At 37.7% G+C, this 13,478-nt stretch overlaps 1 protein-coding gene across 1 annotated transcript in view; it reads right to left on the bottom strand.

The window, feature by feature from the left end:
• Positions 1-206: 206 nt before the first annotated feature.
• The window catches only part of LOC114359965 (alpha-tocopherol transfer protein-like), a 38,454-nt gene continuing 25,182 nt past the window's right edge, over positions 207-13,478 (bottom strand). The window contains exons 4-5 of the mRNA XM_028314509.1: positions 2,801-2,942; positions 207-1,058 (exon numbers count right to left, since the gene is read on the bottom strand). Of these exons, the coding sequence (XP_028170310.1) occupies positions 810-1,058; positions 2,801-2,942 (391 nt within the window). The 3' untranslated portion in view covers positions 207-809. The remainder of the gene's footprint in view (positions 1,059-2,800; positions 2,943-13,478) is intronic.

The raw sequence follows: 13,478 nt of genomic DNA on the forward strand, positions 1-13,478 counted from the left end.
ATTAGGTACCTATAAATTACGATTTTTGGTCGCTATAATTACATACAATTGAAAAAAGTAGTTCAATTGAGTTGACAAAATAGTGACGTCACTTGCTTGTAGTGGCATACAAATTCTATGGGAGAGTTTCGTTTTGACATTTTTTAAAAGTACGTCAATTGATTGGTGGTGTCAACATGTCTGTTGTAACAAAGACGTATTGCGAACTTATTGGCTACTTTGGATGTCCGAACTATTTGACGCTGACTGTACTAAGAAGTTTTGAATTATTTCTATTTTCGTCTTGTTTTTTGACGCTGCAGTATACAAATACATGTTGAGGAATGTTTTTTATTGATATTTACAATCGAACAATTTTAATAAAAACTATAGGATCAAACGAACGAAATATACAATACAATACAACAATTAACGTATTAACAGCCTAATAACTACGGCAGGTTAAATTTCTAACAATAAAATGCTGAAAATTTGTCATAATAATAACCAACAAAAATCTAAAAGTACCGCACACTATCCGCAAACGGATTTTCCATCTTCTTGCCCGCTTCATTTTATCTTCTTTTCTTAGTTCATTTAACTTTGGATCAATGGAAGTTCAATACTTTACTTGGCTAATACCGGTTTGCACCAACTATTCCTAATTTTTAAGTGACCCCAATGAAAACCAAATTCCTGTTATGTTACCATAGGGGTCACTTAAAAATTAGGGATTGTTGGTGAAAACGGGCATAATTCTTCCTAAAATAAGGCCTATTACTTGATACCGGCGATTAGTGTGCGAAACTCCAAACCAATCCCATACCACCTTAATCAATATCCAGATTCTTGAAAGCCTTTTCCATGGCCTTATCCCGCTTCTTATCCGGGAGGGCCAGGATCCTCTGCTCCTCCTCCTCCCTGAAGTAAGGCTCCATGGCTTGTAAGAACTGCATGCACTTCTTATGCAAGGTCTGGGTGTCAGGGAGAGTGCCGCCATGGTCTTGGGGGACGACAGAGCGAGGGATGACGGTCTCGAAAAATGATTCGAGGTCCTCATCTTTGTGGTGGAAGTTTAGCTGGAAATGTTGAATGTTGTGTTAGGATTAAGAGTTTAAAACATTCATAGATAGTATAGATGGTTTCATCAACGAAGACGCGCCCCACCATTCTTCCGCTAATGTTTGAGTGTTATCGGTACACGCTAAATTATCCATGAGTGCACACGCACACTACAATAATGACGCTCGGATACTGAAATATTGTGAAGGCTAAAAAAATTGTTTACTGCCTCTGCAATAGTTGACGTGACACAAGTTATTTCAAATATTCCGACTCAATTAGAGGAAAACAAATATACTTACATTACATAGGCTTAGATACTTTACTGTAAGTGCTAAAGACAAATATCTGTGCCATTGACAATGGTTGCTAACTGGTCGACCTTAAAGGCATCGCAAACACGACATGGGGCATCTACCTTAGTTTAAAATTACTAGAAACCATATTCAAAGCAGTTTATACCTAAATACAGTCTTTAAAAGTTAGATAAACATAGAAAGAAACGGTCACGGGACTATTCCCACTCTCGTTCCCACCGCTGCAACTCCTGTGTAGCCAGGATCTACAGCTTGACCGCCAATAAAAACCGACCAGTGAAGGTCAAGTTTGTCCCGGGGGAAAGTTAAAGAAACATTCAATTTTGAATAAGAGATGTATTTTAGTATTTTAGAGGACTTTGACCGCACGGAAACAAATTATGTAAGAAGTGATTTCTACTACTTCCGACTTTGCATATTGTTTTAAAATATATTCGAAAGTTCCTACCACCAAGGTAATACATACAGACTAGCCATCAGTATTAACGTTGCTCTAGAAAAAACTAGGACTTCGCTGATTGGGTTTTTATTGTAGTAATCCTGGTAGAATCAGACCGCAAACTGCCTGGATGACAAGTATCCAACCAAGGAGAGATGGTATGTGGGAGTTGAGTCAGTGGATAACTGACGATGCTTACCATGGAAATTAATGGCGCCGTATGATAAGGAAAGCCAACCCCGTGTATAAACCGTTTCATCCACGAAGACGCGCCCCACCATTCTTTCGCTAATGTTTGAGTGTTATCGGAACATGCTAAATATCCATGAGTGCACACGCACACTACAATAATGACGCGATCAAATTCCCCGCACCCCGCGCTTCCCTCGACCGAAAATTGGTGGGGCGCGTCTTCGTGGATGAAACGATCTATAAGGGGAACGAGTGGGGCAAAGAAGAAACTGTAGGTCCTAGCTACACAGAAGTTGCAGGAGGTGGGAATTGTCCTGGAGCCAGAGCGCGAGGATGATCCAAACGCGCCCTCGCTTCGGCGACGGCGGAGGGGTCAGAGGAGGCGACAATATGATCGCCTCCAGTTTCCTCTCCTCGGTGATGGCCAGCGGGCCGGGGGCGCCCCCGCCTGCATTGCACAGGCCACCACCACCGTCGGACGGGAACAGCTTTGTGCTTCCAGCTGCTCCTGTCGCCCCCCGTCCTGGGGGGCTTGTAGGGCCCGCCGTGTAGGCGGACAATCGCCAGGAGGGGCTGTGGTAGAGAAGGCGTTGTCCGGAAACCCACAGTTTCCTCCCACTTATGGCGAGTGACGGAGCACCGGGGTCTTTTTAGTGGGTATGCCTCGTCCTTCTGACTTGGTGAGCTCCACATAACCTACCCTGTCCCCGCAGGGTAGGTATGCGATTCAACGCATTTTTTCCCCGTTAAAAAAAAAGATGGTAATTGTCCTGTAACCCCTTCAAGTTATATCTCCGCCATGAAAACTCACCATATCATAGAACTTCTTCTCCATAAACGGCTTGATGATGAGCAGCAGCTTGTCCAGCACCGGCTCGGTGTTCAGGATATGGATAGCACGCATGCGCACTGGCAGCGCCTCTTGCAGGTACACGAAGAATTTGCGGAAGCCCCTGTAAATACAGATATATTTATTTTAGGTTATGGCATAGCCAGAATCTCAAAAATGAAATGGTAGTGAGCGGGACACATAGCTAGTAAAAAAAAGGTCATAGGGCAGAAATGTCCTCGAGTGGTTTCCGATCTACTTGATGGGCGGGCAAAATAGTAAAGATTGCGGGAAGCACCTGGATGCAGGCAACGCAGGACCGGTAGTAGTGGAAATTCTTGGGGGAAACCTTTGTCCAACATTGGACGTCTTTTAGTTGAATGGAAGGTAACGAAAGTGGTTATTAACTAAAAATATTGGTTAGGGTTTTTATAGGTAGATAAGTTGTATTTCCTGGCTGCAGAGTTGCAGCAGTGAGAACGAGAGGTGGGAAAGGTTGTGTTACAAATATTGGCATAAAACAGTGTAAAAAACTGAAAAAAAATCTGGAGCTGTGTGGAGAAAATTAGTTAGGTAGGTATACCTACCATTTTTTGTCCATCTTCCATTTATATTTTTGGGGGACTAATGATTGTGTGTGATTTAAATATTGACGACTTTATTTTTGTCCGAAAAACAAACTAAATATTGAGATGAAGGTGACTGAGTTTCTTCCACCACTTCCTCTCAGCAACAGCCCATACGTTATCCCGAAGTGGTGGTAGGGCAAGCTCTCAGATCATAGTGATGTGAGGGCAAGCTATACGTATTTGGGACGTGTATAAGTGCCCTGGAAAGGGCCTATGTACTGTATAAACTATGCTCCGTCCGATGAATCCCATGGCTGATCCCTATGGCGATTCGGCGATGAACATGACAATTTAAAAACCGTGTTTCGCTAGCAATCTCTCAGCAATGACCATTAATTTATTAATACGTAGTTTTTGCATAACGAGCTAAAGTCCAATGCAGTTAATTTGCGGATTACGTAACAGACATCAGATTGCGGTCATCAACTAGAGGAAACTCATAACAACAATGTTGTGCCACTTCATTATGCTTTACGTAAGTTTATTGCATACTATTTAGCTCCTGCCCGTGACTGTCCGCGTGGACTTCTTCTTTCTACTGTTTGTCGTTTTTTAAAGAATATTAGTAATAACCCCTCGTGGTAAGCTAAATGTGATTGTGTTAGGCACTTTAAACCAGGGATGTTATGGATATCCGTAACCGTAACCGAAACTTTCGGATATCCGAAATAATAAAATACTTTCGGATATTTTGATAGTGAGATTTCATCCTTATACTTAACCCCAACGATCGATTCAATAAAAATACAAGGTGTAATTTTTAACAGATTTTAGTTGGTTCAATTCCTGGGTATGGCAAGCAAATTTTTGAAAATCTTTGAATGCAGTTATATTTTCTTTCAAAAATAAAGGAATGTTTACTTTGAGTAAAATTTTCTATCTACAGTATTAACAGTACTTTCCCTCCAGATGGCATTACAAAATTCCACCCTGTATAAGTCTGTACTTTGTGGGGGGTCACTGTACAGGTCCAGTGTTTTTCAATGTATTTAATGCGAAAAGTTCTTCACCGGTTGGGGCTATAGGGACCAGCAAAAAGTTTGAAAAGAAACAAGCAAGAGCTTCTCACTGAAATTGAAATTGTATTTTATTGTAGTGTAGAAACTTTCCTTTTTCCATTTACCGGTAACTCTCCGAAAGGCTTCGCGATCCCAATAAGATTTCGTGACCCACCAGATTGAAAACGTATTTAAACTAGGTATTCCTTACTCACTTATGCTATCTCTGGAGTCTGGAATAATTTTATAACTATATCATTAATCTAAGACTATATCCTAATGAGGGTTTTCGCAAATGAAAGATCCGCTAGATGGCGGGACGTGGATGTGGGGTCTGACTGCTGCGTGATTAGTGGATTTTGACATATCTGTCAATGTCATGTCAAAAATAACCAATCATGCAGCATTTGGACCTCGCGTCTACGTATTGCCATCTGGCGGATTTTTCATTCGCGAAAACCCTCATTGGGTAACAGCATTTATGTAATTCAAAAGTTAAAGTTGAAACATGGCAATTTTTTCTTATTTACAATACGATAATTATGTTATTGTTTATGGAGTAAAATTGACTAGAGACTAGACTAAGGTAAACGGCTACTAGTTCGTGATAGTACGTAAGTTCGTAAGTTTTTTTTCTAGCTCAAATAATAAGCAAATGGAATATTATTTATAAAAATTCTTCATTACTACAAAAACTCTATTATTTAAGGGGGTCCTGCACAGAATCCTTAAAATTGTCATATTTTTAAATCACGAGTGCTCTGCGATTAGTGACTTAAATACATCAAAGTAACTTGTGTAGGGTAGCCCAATCCTTGATCTAGGTCGCCGCCTTTTCGAAATTTTGAATAAATACGTAAAAAATTGATAAACAACATTTAAAATGCAGACATATGGAAAATTTATTTCTTCGAGAACTTTGTTAATTTAACGTATGAAGCAATATTTTTTATATGGAAATGTTTAAATTAATATTTTGAAGGTCGCCCCCTTTTTCGTTTTTGGTATTAATGCATTAATATTGAGAATTTTTGATTTTCCCAAAAAAACTTTGCCGTGAAGAAATCATCAGGCGTTTTGCTTTATCGTAGCTGTCAAGTGTCAAATGTGTGTTTGTCAATCCTTTACAGAGTAGTGTAGAGCGCAGAGCATGCAAATAGTATCTCTTTTGTTATGACTTCGATTGTTACGAAAAAATATTTTACTTATTTTATAGTTAATATGGCTAGAAAACCCTTGCAACCTTTCTTTGCCGTTCGTTCGTTTCAGCCGAAAGACGTCCACTGCTGGACAAAGGCCTCCCCCAAGGATTTCCACAAAGACCGGTACCACGCCGCTCGCATCCAGGTACCACCCGCGACCTTCACCAGATCGTCGGTCCACTTAGTAAGAGGCCTGCCCACGCTACGTCTTCCGGCTCGTGGTCGCCGCTCAAGAACATTCCTGCGCCAGCGGCCATCAGCTGTACGAGCTATGTGCCACGCCCGCTTTGGTTCTCCTACGGATCTCCTCATTTCTCCTCAAACGATCATAGCAAATGTTGTGATAGGGATAGAGACATGCGATTTTTGGTTTTACAAAGGTAATACGATAGAAAAGACTGGCTCATATTTGTATGGGTGGAATCTTGCAAACTGAATTAAGACCCACTTCCAGGCAACCGATTAAGCTGAAATTTCGCAAACACATGTGATTTGGATGACCATGCAATATTATGATGACATGGAGCTGATCTGATGATGGAGCTGGAAGGTGGCCATAGGAACTCTATAATAAAACGACTTAAATGCATCGAGTTTGGGCTCGTTCGTTTTGTATTGATGAGTATTTTAATTCTATATAGTAATCGGGGTCTAATGATGGAGCTGGAAGGTAATTCGCAATAAAACGACACAATCGCATCAAGTTTGGGTTTGGTTCAATTTTAATTTCTGTGATGGGTCTGGGTGTTAATATGTATAATAAGTTTGTATTTACAAAAAAAAATTATTTAAGTATGTTTATATCCGTTTTCTAGTGAGCGGAGTGTCATGCCCTGAGTGCCCAAGCAACTGCACTCAGGAGGATTTGATGAGTGCTACTGACAACGCCACTCTTGTGGCGGAGTTTTGGGCTGACACTGTGTAGGTTTGTTGTCGACACGAAAAGAAGAAGTGAGCGGACGCTGTGAATGTACGTCACACGGGGTCACGTGACCGTCGGCGGGACTCAATATTTAAGCGAACTTTGAATGCCTATAAAATCATAACTACTGGGTATTTTTGAATGAAATAAAAACTAATTAGTCTAAGATCCCGCTATACAACGACCTTCACCGAGATGCTTATTTGATGAAACATATTTTATATACAATTTAACATGTCAATAATTATATTGCTTAAGGGTTGCCTAATAAATTTCAGTCCAGGATATGATTAATTAATCATTAAAAAAAGATTATTTTTTTTTAAATATTTCATCGGTTTGACTATTAAACAAACTCCATACCAATCGAAAGTATGAAGCCCATAGAATATGCAAACGTTAGGTTGCCTATTCTTTTCCAGTCATAACTCTCGGGTTGCCAGGTATAAACAGGTAAATTGATAGAGCATTTTGCATCGGTCTGATAATTTAATCAAATTTATGAACACGGTGGTATAGGGTTGCCTGCGAAAAATCAGTCCTGAATGACGGTTGTCGAATTTTGTAAAGTGAAATTAAAACTGAAAGGTGACATTTTTCGAGTAGTTGGCAACATTTGGGAAAGACGAGTTGTATGAGGCGTTTGTGTGTCTTGTCAAGAGGTGTCGCTTGGGTGAAGAAATTTCTCCAGTGTTGCCATGCTTTCGGAGATTTGGTCCAAAAATGTCGAAAGTGGAAATAACGACTTCCGGTCAAAAATTTGGATGACGCCTCCTGCAAAAGGGTCGTACAAATGACATTTGACCATTTTCATCTCGATCACCTGGCAACACTTGCAGCTATGGGGAAAAGTATTTTTTTTCGACATGGGTGTCTTTAAAGTTAAGGACGGACAGAAGGAGATATGGCAGAAAAAATCCAAAAATGGGGTTTGGTCGGTTATACGACCCAAATTATGGGAAAAATCCGAAAATTCAGAAAATCAAGATGGCGACCGAGTGAGCGGCCATTTTGTAAAAAGTTTCAGATTTCTGATTTTTCAAATGCATTTTTTGGGCAGTTGGCAACATTTGGGAAACTCGAGTTGTATAGAGCGATTACGTAGTTTGCTAAGGAGTATCGTTTGGAAAAACAACATTTTCCAGTGTTGCCATACTTTGAAAGATTTGGTCAAAACATGTAAAAAATGGAAAAAACGACTTTTGGTCCAAAATTTGGATGACGCCTCCTGCAAATAGGTCAAACTAATGACATTTGACTATTTTTATCTCGATTACCTGGCAACACTGGCAGTTACGGGGCCACAAAATTTTGGGACTTGGGTGGTTTTAAGGAATTGTTTCACGGGATTGGTTTAAGTTAGAAAAAAATTAAAAATGGGTTTCGGCGCGGAAAATGGTCTAGATTAAGCGAAAAATGCAATAAGTATGGCAACACTGTTGTTTTTTAAACGATACTCCTTAGCAAACTACGTAATCGCTCTATACAACTCGAGTTTCCCAAATGTTGCCAACTGCCCAAAAAATGCATTTGAAAAATCAGAAATCTGAAACTTTTTACAAAATGGCCGCTCACTCGGTCGCCATCTTGATTTTCTGAATTTTCGGATTTTTCCCATAATTTGGGTCGTATAACCGACCAAACCCCATTTTTGGATTTTTTCTGCCATATCTCCTTCTGTCCGTCCTAACTTTAAAGACACCCATGTCGAAAAAAAATACTTTTCCCCATAGCTGCAAGTGTTGCCAGGTGATCGAGATGAAAATGGTCAAATGTCATTTGTACGACCCTTTTGCAGGAGGCGTCATCCAAATTTTTGACTGGAAGTCGTTATTTCCACTTTCGACATTTTTGGACCAAATCTCCGAAAGAATGGCAACACTGGAGAAATTTCTTCACCCAAGCGACACCTCTTGACAAGACACACAAACGCCTCATACAACTCGTCTTTCCCAAATGTTGCCAACTACTCGAAAAATGTCACCTTTCAGTTTTAATTTCACTTTACAAAATTCGACAACCGTCATTCAGGACTGATTTTTCGCAGGCAACCCTATACCACCGTGTTCATAATGAAATAATCTTTATTTTCATTTAAATTTGATTAAGGGCTGATTTTTCAATCGTCAGATATCTTTTAACTGAAGAATAACCTTGTCATTTTGACATATTTCTCATACTAAAACTGTCAATGTGCCAAACTTATTCTTTAGTTAAAAGTTATCCGACGATTGAAAAATCAGCCTTATATTATCAGACCGATGCAAAATGCTCTATCAATTTACCTGTTTATACCTGGCAACCCGAGAGTTATGACTGGAAAAGAATAGGCAACCTAACGTTTGCATATTCTATGGGCTTCATACTTTCGATTGGTATGGAGTTTGTTTAATAGTCAAACCGATGAAATATTAAAAAAAAAAATCTTTTTTTAATGATTAATTAATCATATCCTGGACTGAAATTTATTAGGCAACCCTTAAGCAATATAATTATTGACATGTTAAATAGAATATAAAATATGTTTCATCAAATAAGCATCTCGGTGAAGGTCGTTGTATAGCGGGATCTTATACTAAATGTATTTGTAAATGTAAAAGCTTAACTGTAACATAGGTTTCAAGTGATTTTGCATACCTAGTAACATTCTCAATTGAACGTCTAGGAAAAATACTCTTTTACGAAACTTTTTTAACGCCTTTGTTCATCAGAAGAATCAATATTAGTTAGGATTTTTATTGTGTAAGAATTTTCGCAGCAATACCAACAAAAAATCAAATCCTTCCTTTTTCCTAATTAAAGTATTATAAACTCACGTTTTGTTTAGCAAAATTAGTGAAATACGTGTTTTTACTCTGTATTGAGTCTCTTTTGTCTCTACTCTGTAAAGTAGTTCGTGTGCGATCGTGTTAGTTCGTTGCGCCACCGCTATCTCGGCTAGCAAATCGTAATTTTTCGTCGGCGCTGCACCCCCTTAAGCTATCTAAAAAACCAAGTACCAGCATTGTGGCGCCAAAAATGAGAGCAATACGAAGCTTCAAACTCTCAGAGAGCCAAAACCATCCGTGCGGCTTGCAAAGGTTGCTCTCACCGTAAGGTTAGCGCTCCAACTTCTTAAGCTTATAAAAAGGCGAAGGAACGTCCATTTAAATAAAACTTGTAATAGTGGTTTCATGTGTTCCTTGACAATTGATTCGGCTTAGAAAAAAGTTATATGAAAACGTAGAATTCCTTTAAAATTGCGATTAATTGACTCACGAAATAGCGTACATATTATTTTTCGGTTGTCCCCTATTTCGTGACACTACCGATTCAAGGATATTATGGATAACATTTTGATGCTTGGTTTTTAAATAATTATTTATGATATTTTAAATGTCAGTTATGAAACAAATAATGCATTTATTTAAGTTTCTCATGACCTACATTCGGTATATGTTTCGTTCACTAGAATTTGTATGACACGAGTTTGAAGTTCACATAAATGACCAATTTTAAGATAAATTAGCATAAGTAGTACCAGCATAATTTTGGATTTATTTCGATTTATTTTATTTATCTTTGTTTATTTGTATTGTATATGGGATAGATAATAGTTAATTGATACATTTTGACAATAATCCATGAATTTTACTTGGGGAATTTGGAATAATCAGTATCACGAAACAAGGAGCCGTATTATTGTTACTTTTTTTCCAAGTTCGTGATATATAAATGTATGGTGTTAGGTACTTTTATGACACATACCATCAAAGAAATCGATATATTTTTTAGTTTGTAATACTTACCTACCTATGAAATTAATTAATTACTTACTTTTTATTATGAGTCATTGGCGTATCTGCGGTTATTTTCAGGGGGGGGCTACCCTTACTTGAAACAGCTCCAGGTGTGGGATTATGAGGAGAAGGGGGGGGGGGGGNCCAAACAAGAGGTCCGCAGAACAATTAATATAAAAAAAAGTTCAAACTATATAACTATAAATTATGTATTAACTTACTGTCAAAAGACCAAAGTTTAGCATACAAAAGCTTTCATACTGATATCATGCTTGGTTATTTTTAAATAAAATGTTAAAGTCGTAAGAGCCTTAATATACCGAAGTAGGGGGCACTTACCTTATGACCTTTTGATTTCCGAGATTTTTTCGTTTTCGAGATGCTAAAGAATTTAAATCCAGACTAACACAGTCACGGACAGAATCTACAATATTAGTTAGACACGGATATGATATTTTTAGGTATTTACCAGCTTTATTTACCAGTGTTAATGACCAATAAAAATGCCGGCACCATCGTACTATGCGATACTTTTAATTCAATTCGCATTAGAATCGAATTATCAACTTAGAAGCATTCGATTTATGTAGTACAGTCAGCGTCAAATAGTTCGTGACATCCAAAGTAGCCAAAAAGTTCGCAACACGTCTTTGTTACAATTGGAATAAGGTTGTGTTGTCAACTTTTTGGCCACTTTGGGTGTCACGAACTATTTGACGCTGCTGTACATCACATGTCACATTTTTTGCAATAATAGCACTTATTTCAACTACTTAAAGATGTCAATAAGTATTTAGTTTGATGTACTGTCTACGCCGTGATAATGATCACGTGCTAACTATGAAGCCTTTTGCTAAATATTCTGTCGTTTACGTAACAGCTTTAGTAGAAACCTTGGCTGTGAAAATCTCAAACTACAGCCTTATTTAAGAAGCACTAGAATTCTGATTCGCATACGAAACTACAAGAGCTCCTAAGCGTAGATTTGTATGCAAAGAATCGAAAGTTTTAAAAATACATAATGAAAATAATAGTATGAATGCGAAAGTACGACTGTCTGTTGCGAATTTAAGCCTGAACAGCTGAGAAATTTTTTTATGAAAAAAAGGACATTGGCAAACTTTAATATTTAAAACAAAAAATATTTAAGGGGTGAAAATAAAGGAAGAGTAAAAACTATAAAAAAACTTTTTTTTCTCTTATGGCTAAAATCAGGATAACGGTGTTCAGCTAAAAACTAAAACATCAATAAATCAATAGTGCATCAATAAATAAACATATACTAAGTGAACATTTAGCAATAGATAAAATACATACATAAATACTTATAAATAGTGCACATAGAAAGCATAAATACATAAATTGCACGTCTTTTACCTTTGTTTATCCTTTTGAAAGCTAAAAAAATAAATTGTTTTAATACACAATAAAGATTAGAACATTTTTAAGTTTTGGTGGGGATTTAAATTCCAGGTGTGAATGAAATTAACTGTTACCAAAGTTGTAATAAAAAAAAAGCAAGTAACCTTAAAAAAATACCATTAATTTAAATTAAGCGTTTATTAAAAAAAATACAGGGTGCTCCATAAAAACGTGACCTCAGAACATCAGGCCTCTCTAATCCATCTGGCCAGGGGAGTTTAAGCCAAATCCTCATTTTCCCTCTGGTAAATTAGCTAGAGCCGCGTTCCTAAGGCTATAATGCCCGATTTCACCATCAATCCCTAATTTTTAAGTGACCCCTATGGCAACACATAAGAGGAATTTTGTTTTCATATGGGTCACATAAAAATTAGGGATTGATGGTGAAAACGGGCATAATGATCTGATGATAATGATGATTTTTTGACCTATTTTAGATTCAGTTGTCAGATGGGACGAGTTTAATTCGATTTGTAGACTTTAGAATGATGGAGTGGACATAATATGATTATAGTAATCAGATGATAAAGAGATGATAAAGGTATTGAATTTGATACTGTCTAAAGATACCAAAAATCTCGCTAAAAATAAATCAAACGAAACAAAATGACAGAGGTAAAAGAGACGGCAAATGTGGCTTAAATTATAAATATTAATGTGATAATAAGAATTATAGTTCTAGTGCTTAATTCAGTCCGTGCCTGAGGTTTGTTTTTTTTTATTTAGTGCCAACCAAACCTCTCTGGGAGGTTTATTTCTGCCAATGTCGAGTGAAAAATTGACATAATATCATCAATAGAACGTGGGTGTTTCAGTTCTATTGATTTTTCATGGATTCCGTGGAGTTAAGTAGGTATGTCCGTAAGCAGGTTTCAAGCCGCCATCACCGGGTCCAAAGCGGGTTGTTCATACGACAACCCACTCGACACTCGATGCGCGCTCAAATTCGAAGTGTTTCAATGTTTTTTTTTTATAAATAACACCAAATTTGTACACTAAAGTCCAATAATAAATTGAAACCATTAAAACAGATCGACCATACTAATCCCGTTCAACTACCCTCCACGGAATCCCTGAGGTATTGTAGCGGTACGGGTAGGGGATTGATATAAATTAGTCGGCCGTTTGGTGTAGTGGTTCAGAACGGACTACTATGCCGAGAGGTCCCGGGTTCGATTCCCGGCCGGGCAGAAATTGAAATGATGAATTTTAATTTATGTGACGGGTCTGGGTGTGACTATGAATAATATTTATGTATTTAAAAAAAAAGTATATAAGTAGTATATCCGTTAAGCTAGCTAGCACCCATATCACAAGCATTAAGTTTTGCTTACTTTGGGGCTAGCTGGCGCTGTGTGAAATTGTCCAAAGATTTATTTATTTATTATTTATTTATTATGACGTGACAGAGCATACAAATCCGAAGTCTCACTGACGTTTGACGTCTACAAAAATACCCTCCCGTGCCGCTCCCATACCTCAGGTACTGACTGAGTTATGTGCCAGGCCTATAAGTCTGCAACTGCAAATAAAATAATTCCAAATGTTTTAGTAAAATAAAGTTTGTGATTGAAATAAATTAATACAGGTGCTTCCTTGCCTACCAAATAGGAAGAATACAAAATTTTCAGCACAATCATTGTTTTTTTCAGGAATGAATAATTTATATTTGTTTAAAACAATGAAACGACACAAATATTACGATAAA

The sequence above is a fragment of the Ostrinia furnacalis genome, unplaced genomic scaffold, assembly GCF_004193835.3.
Source record: "Ostrinia furnacalis isolate ACB-3 unplaced genomic scaffold, ASM419383v2 OfSCF4768, whole genome shotgun sequence".
In the NCBI taxonomy this organism is placed as follows: domain Eukaryota; kingdom Metazoa; phylum Arthropoda; class Insecta; order Lepidoptera; family Crambidae; genus Ostrinia; species Ostrinia furnacalis.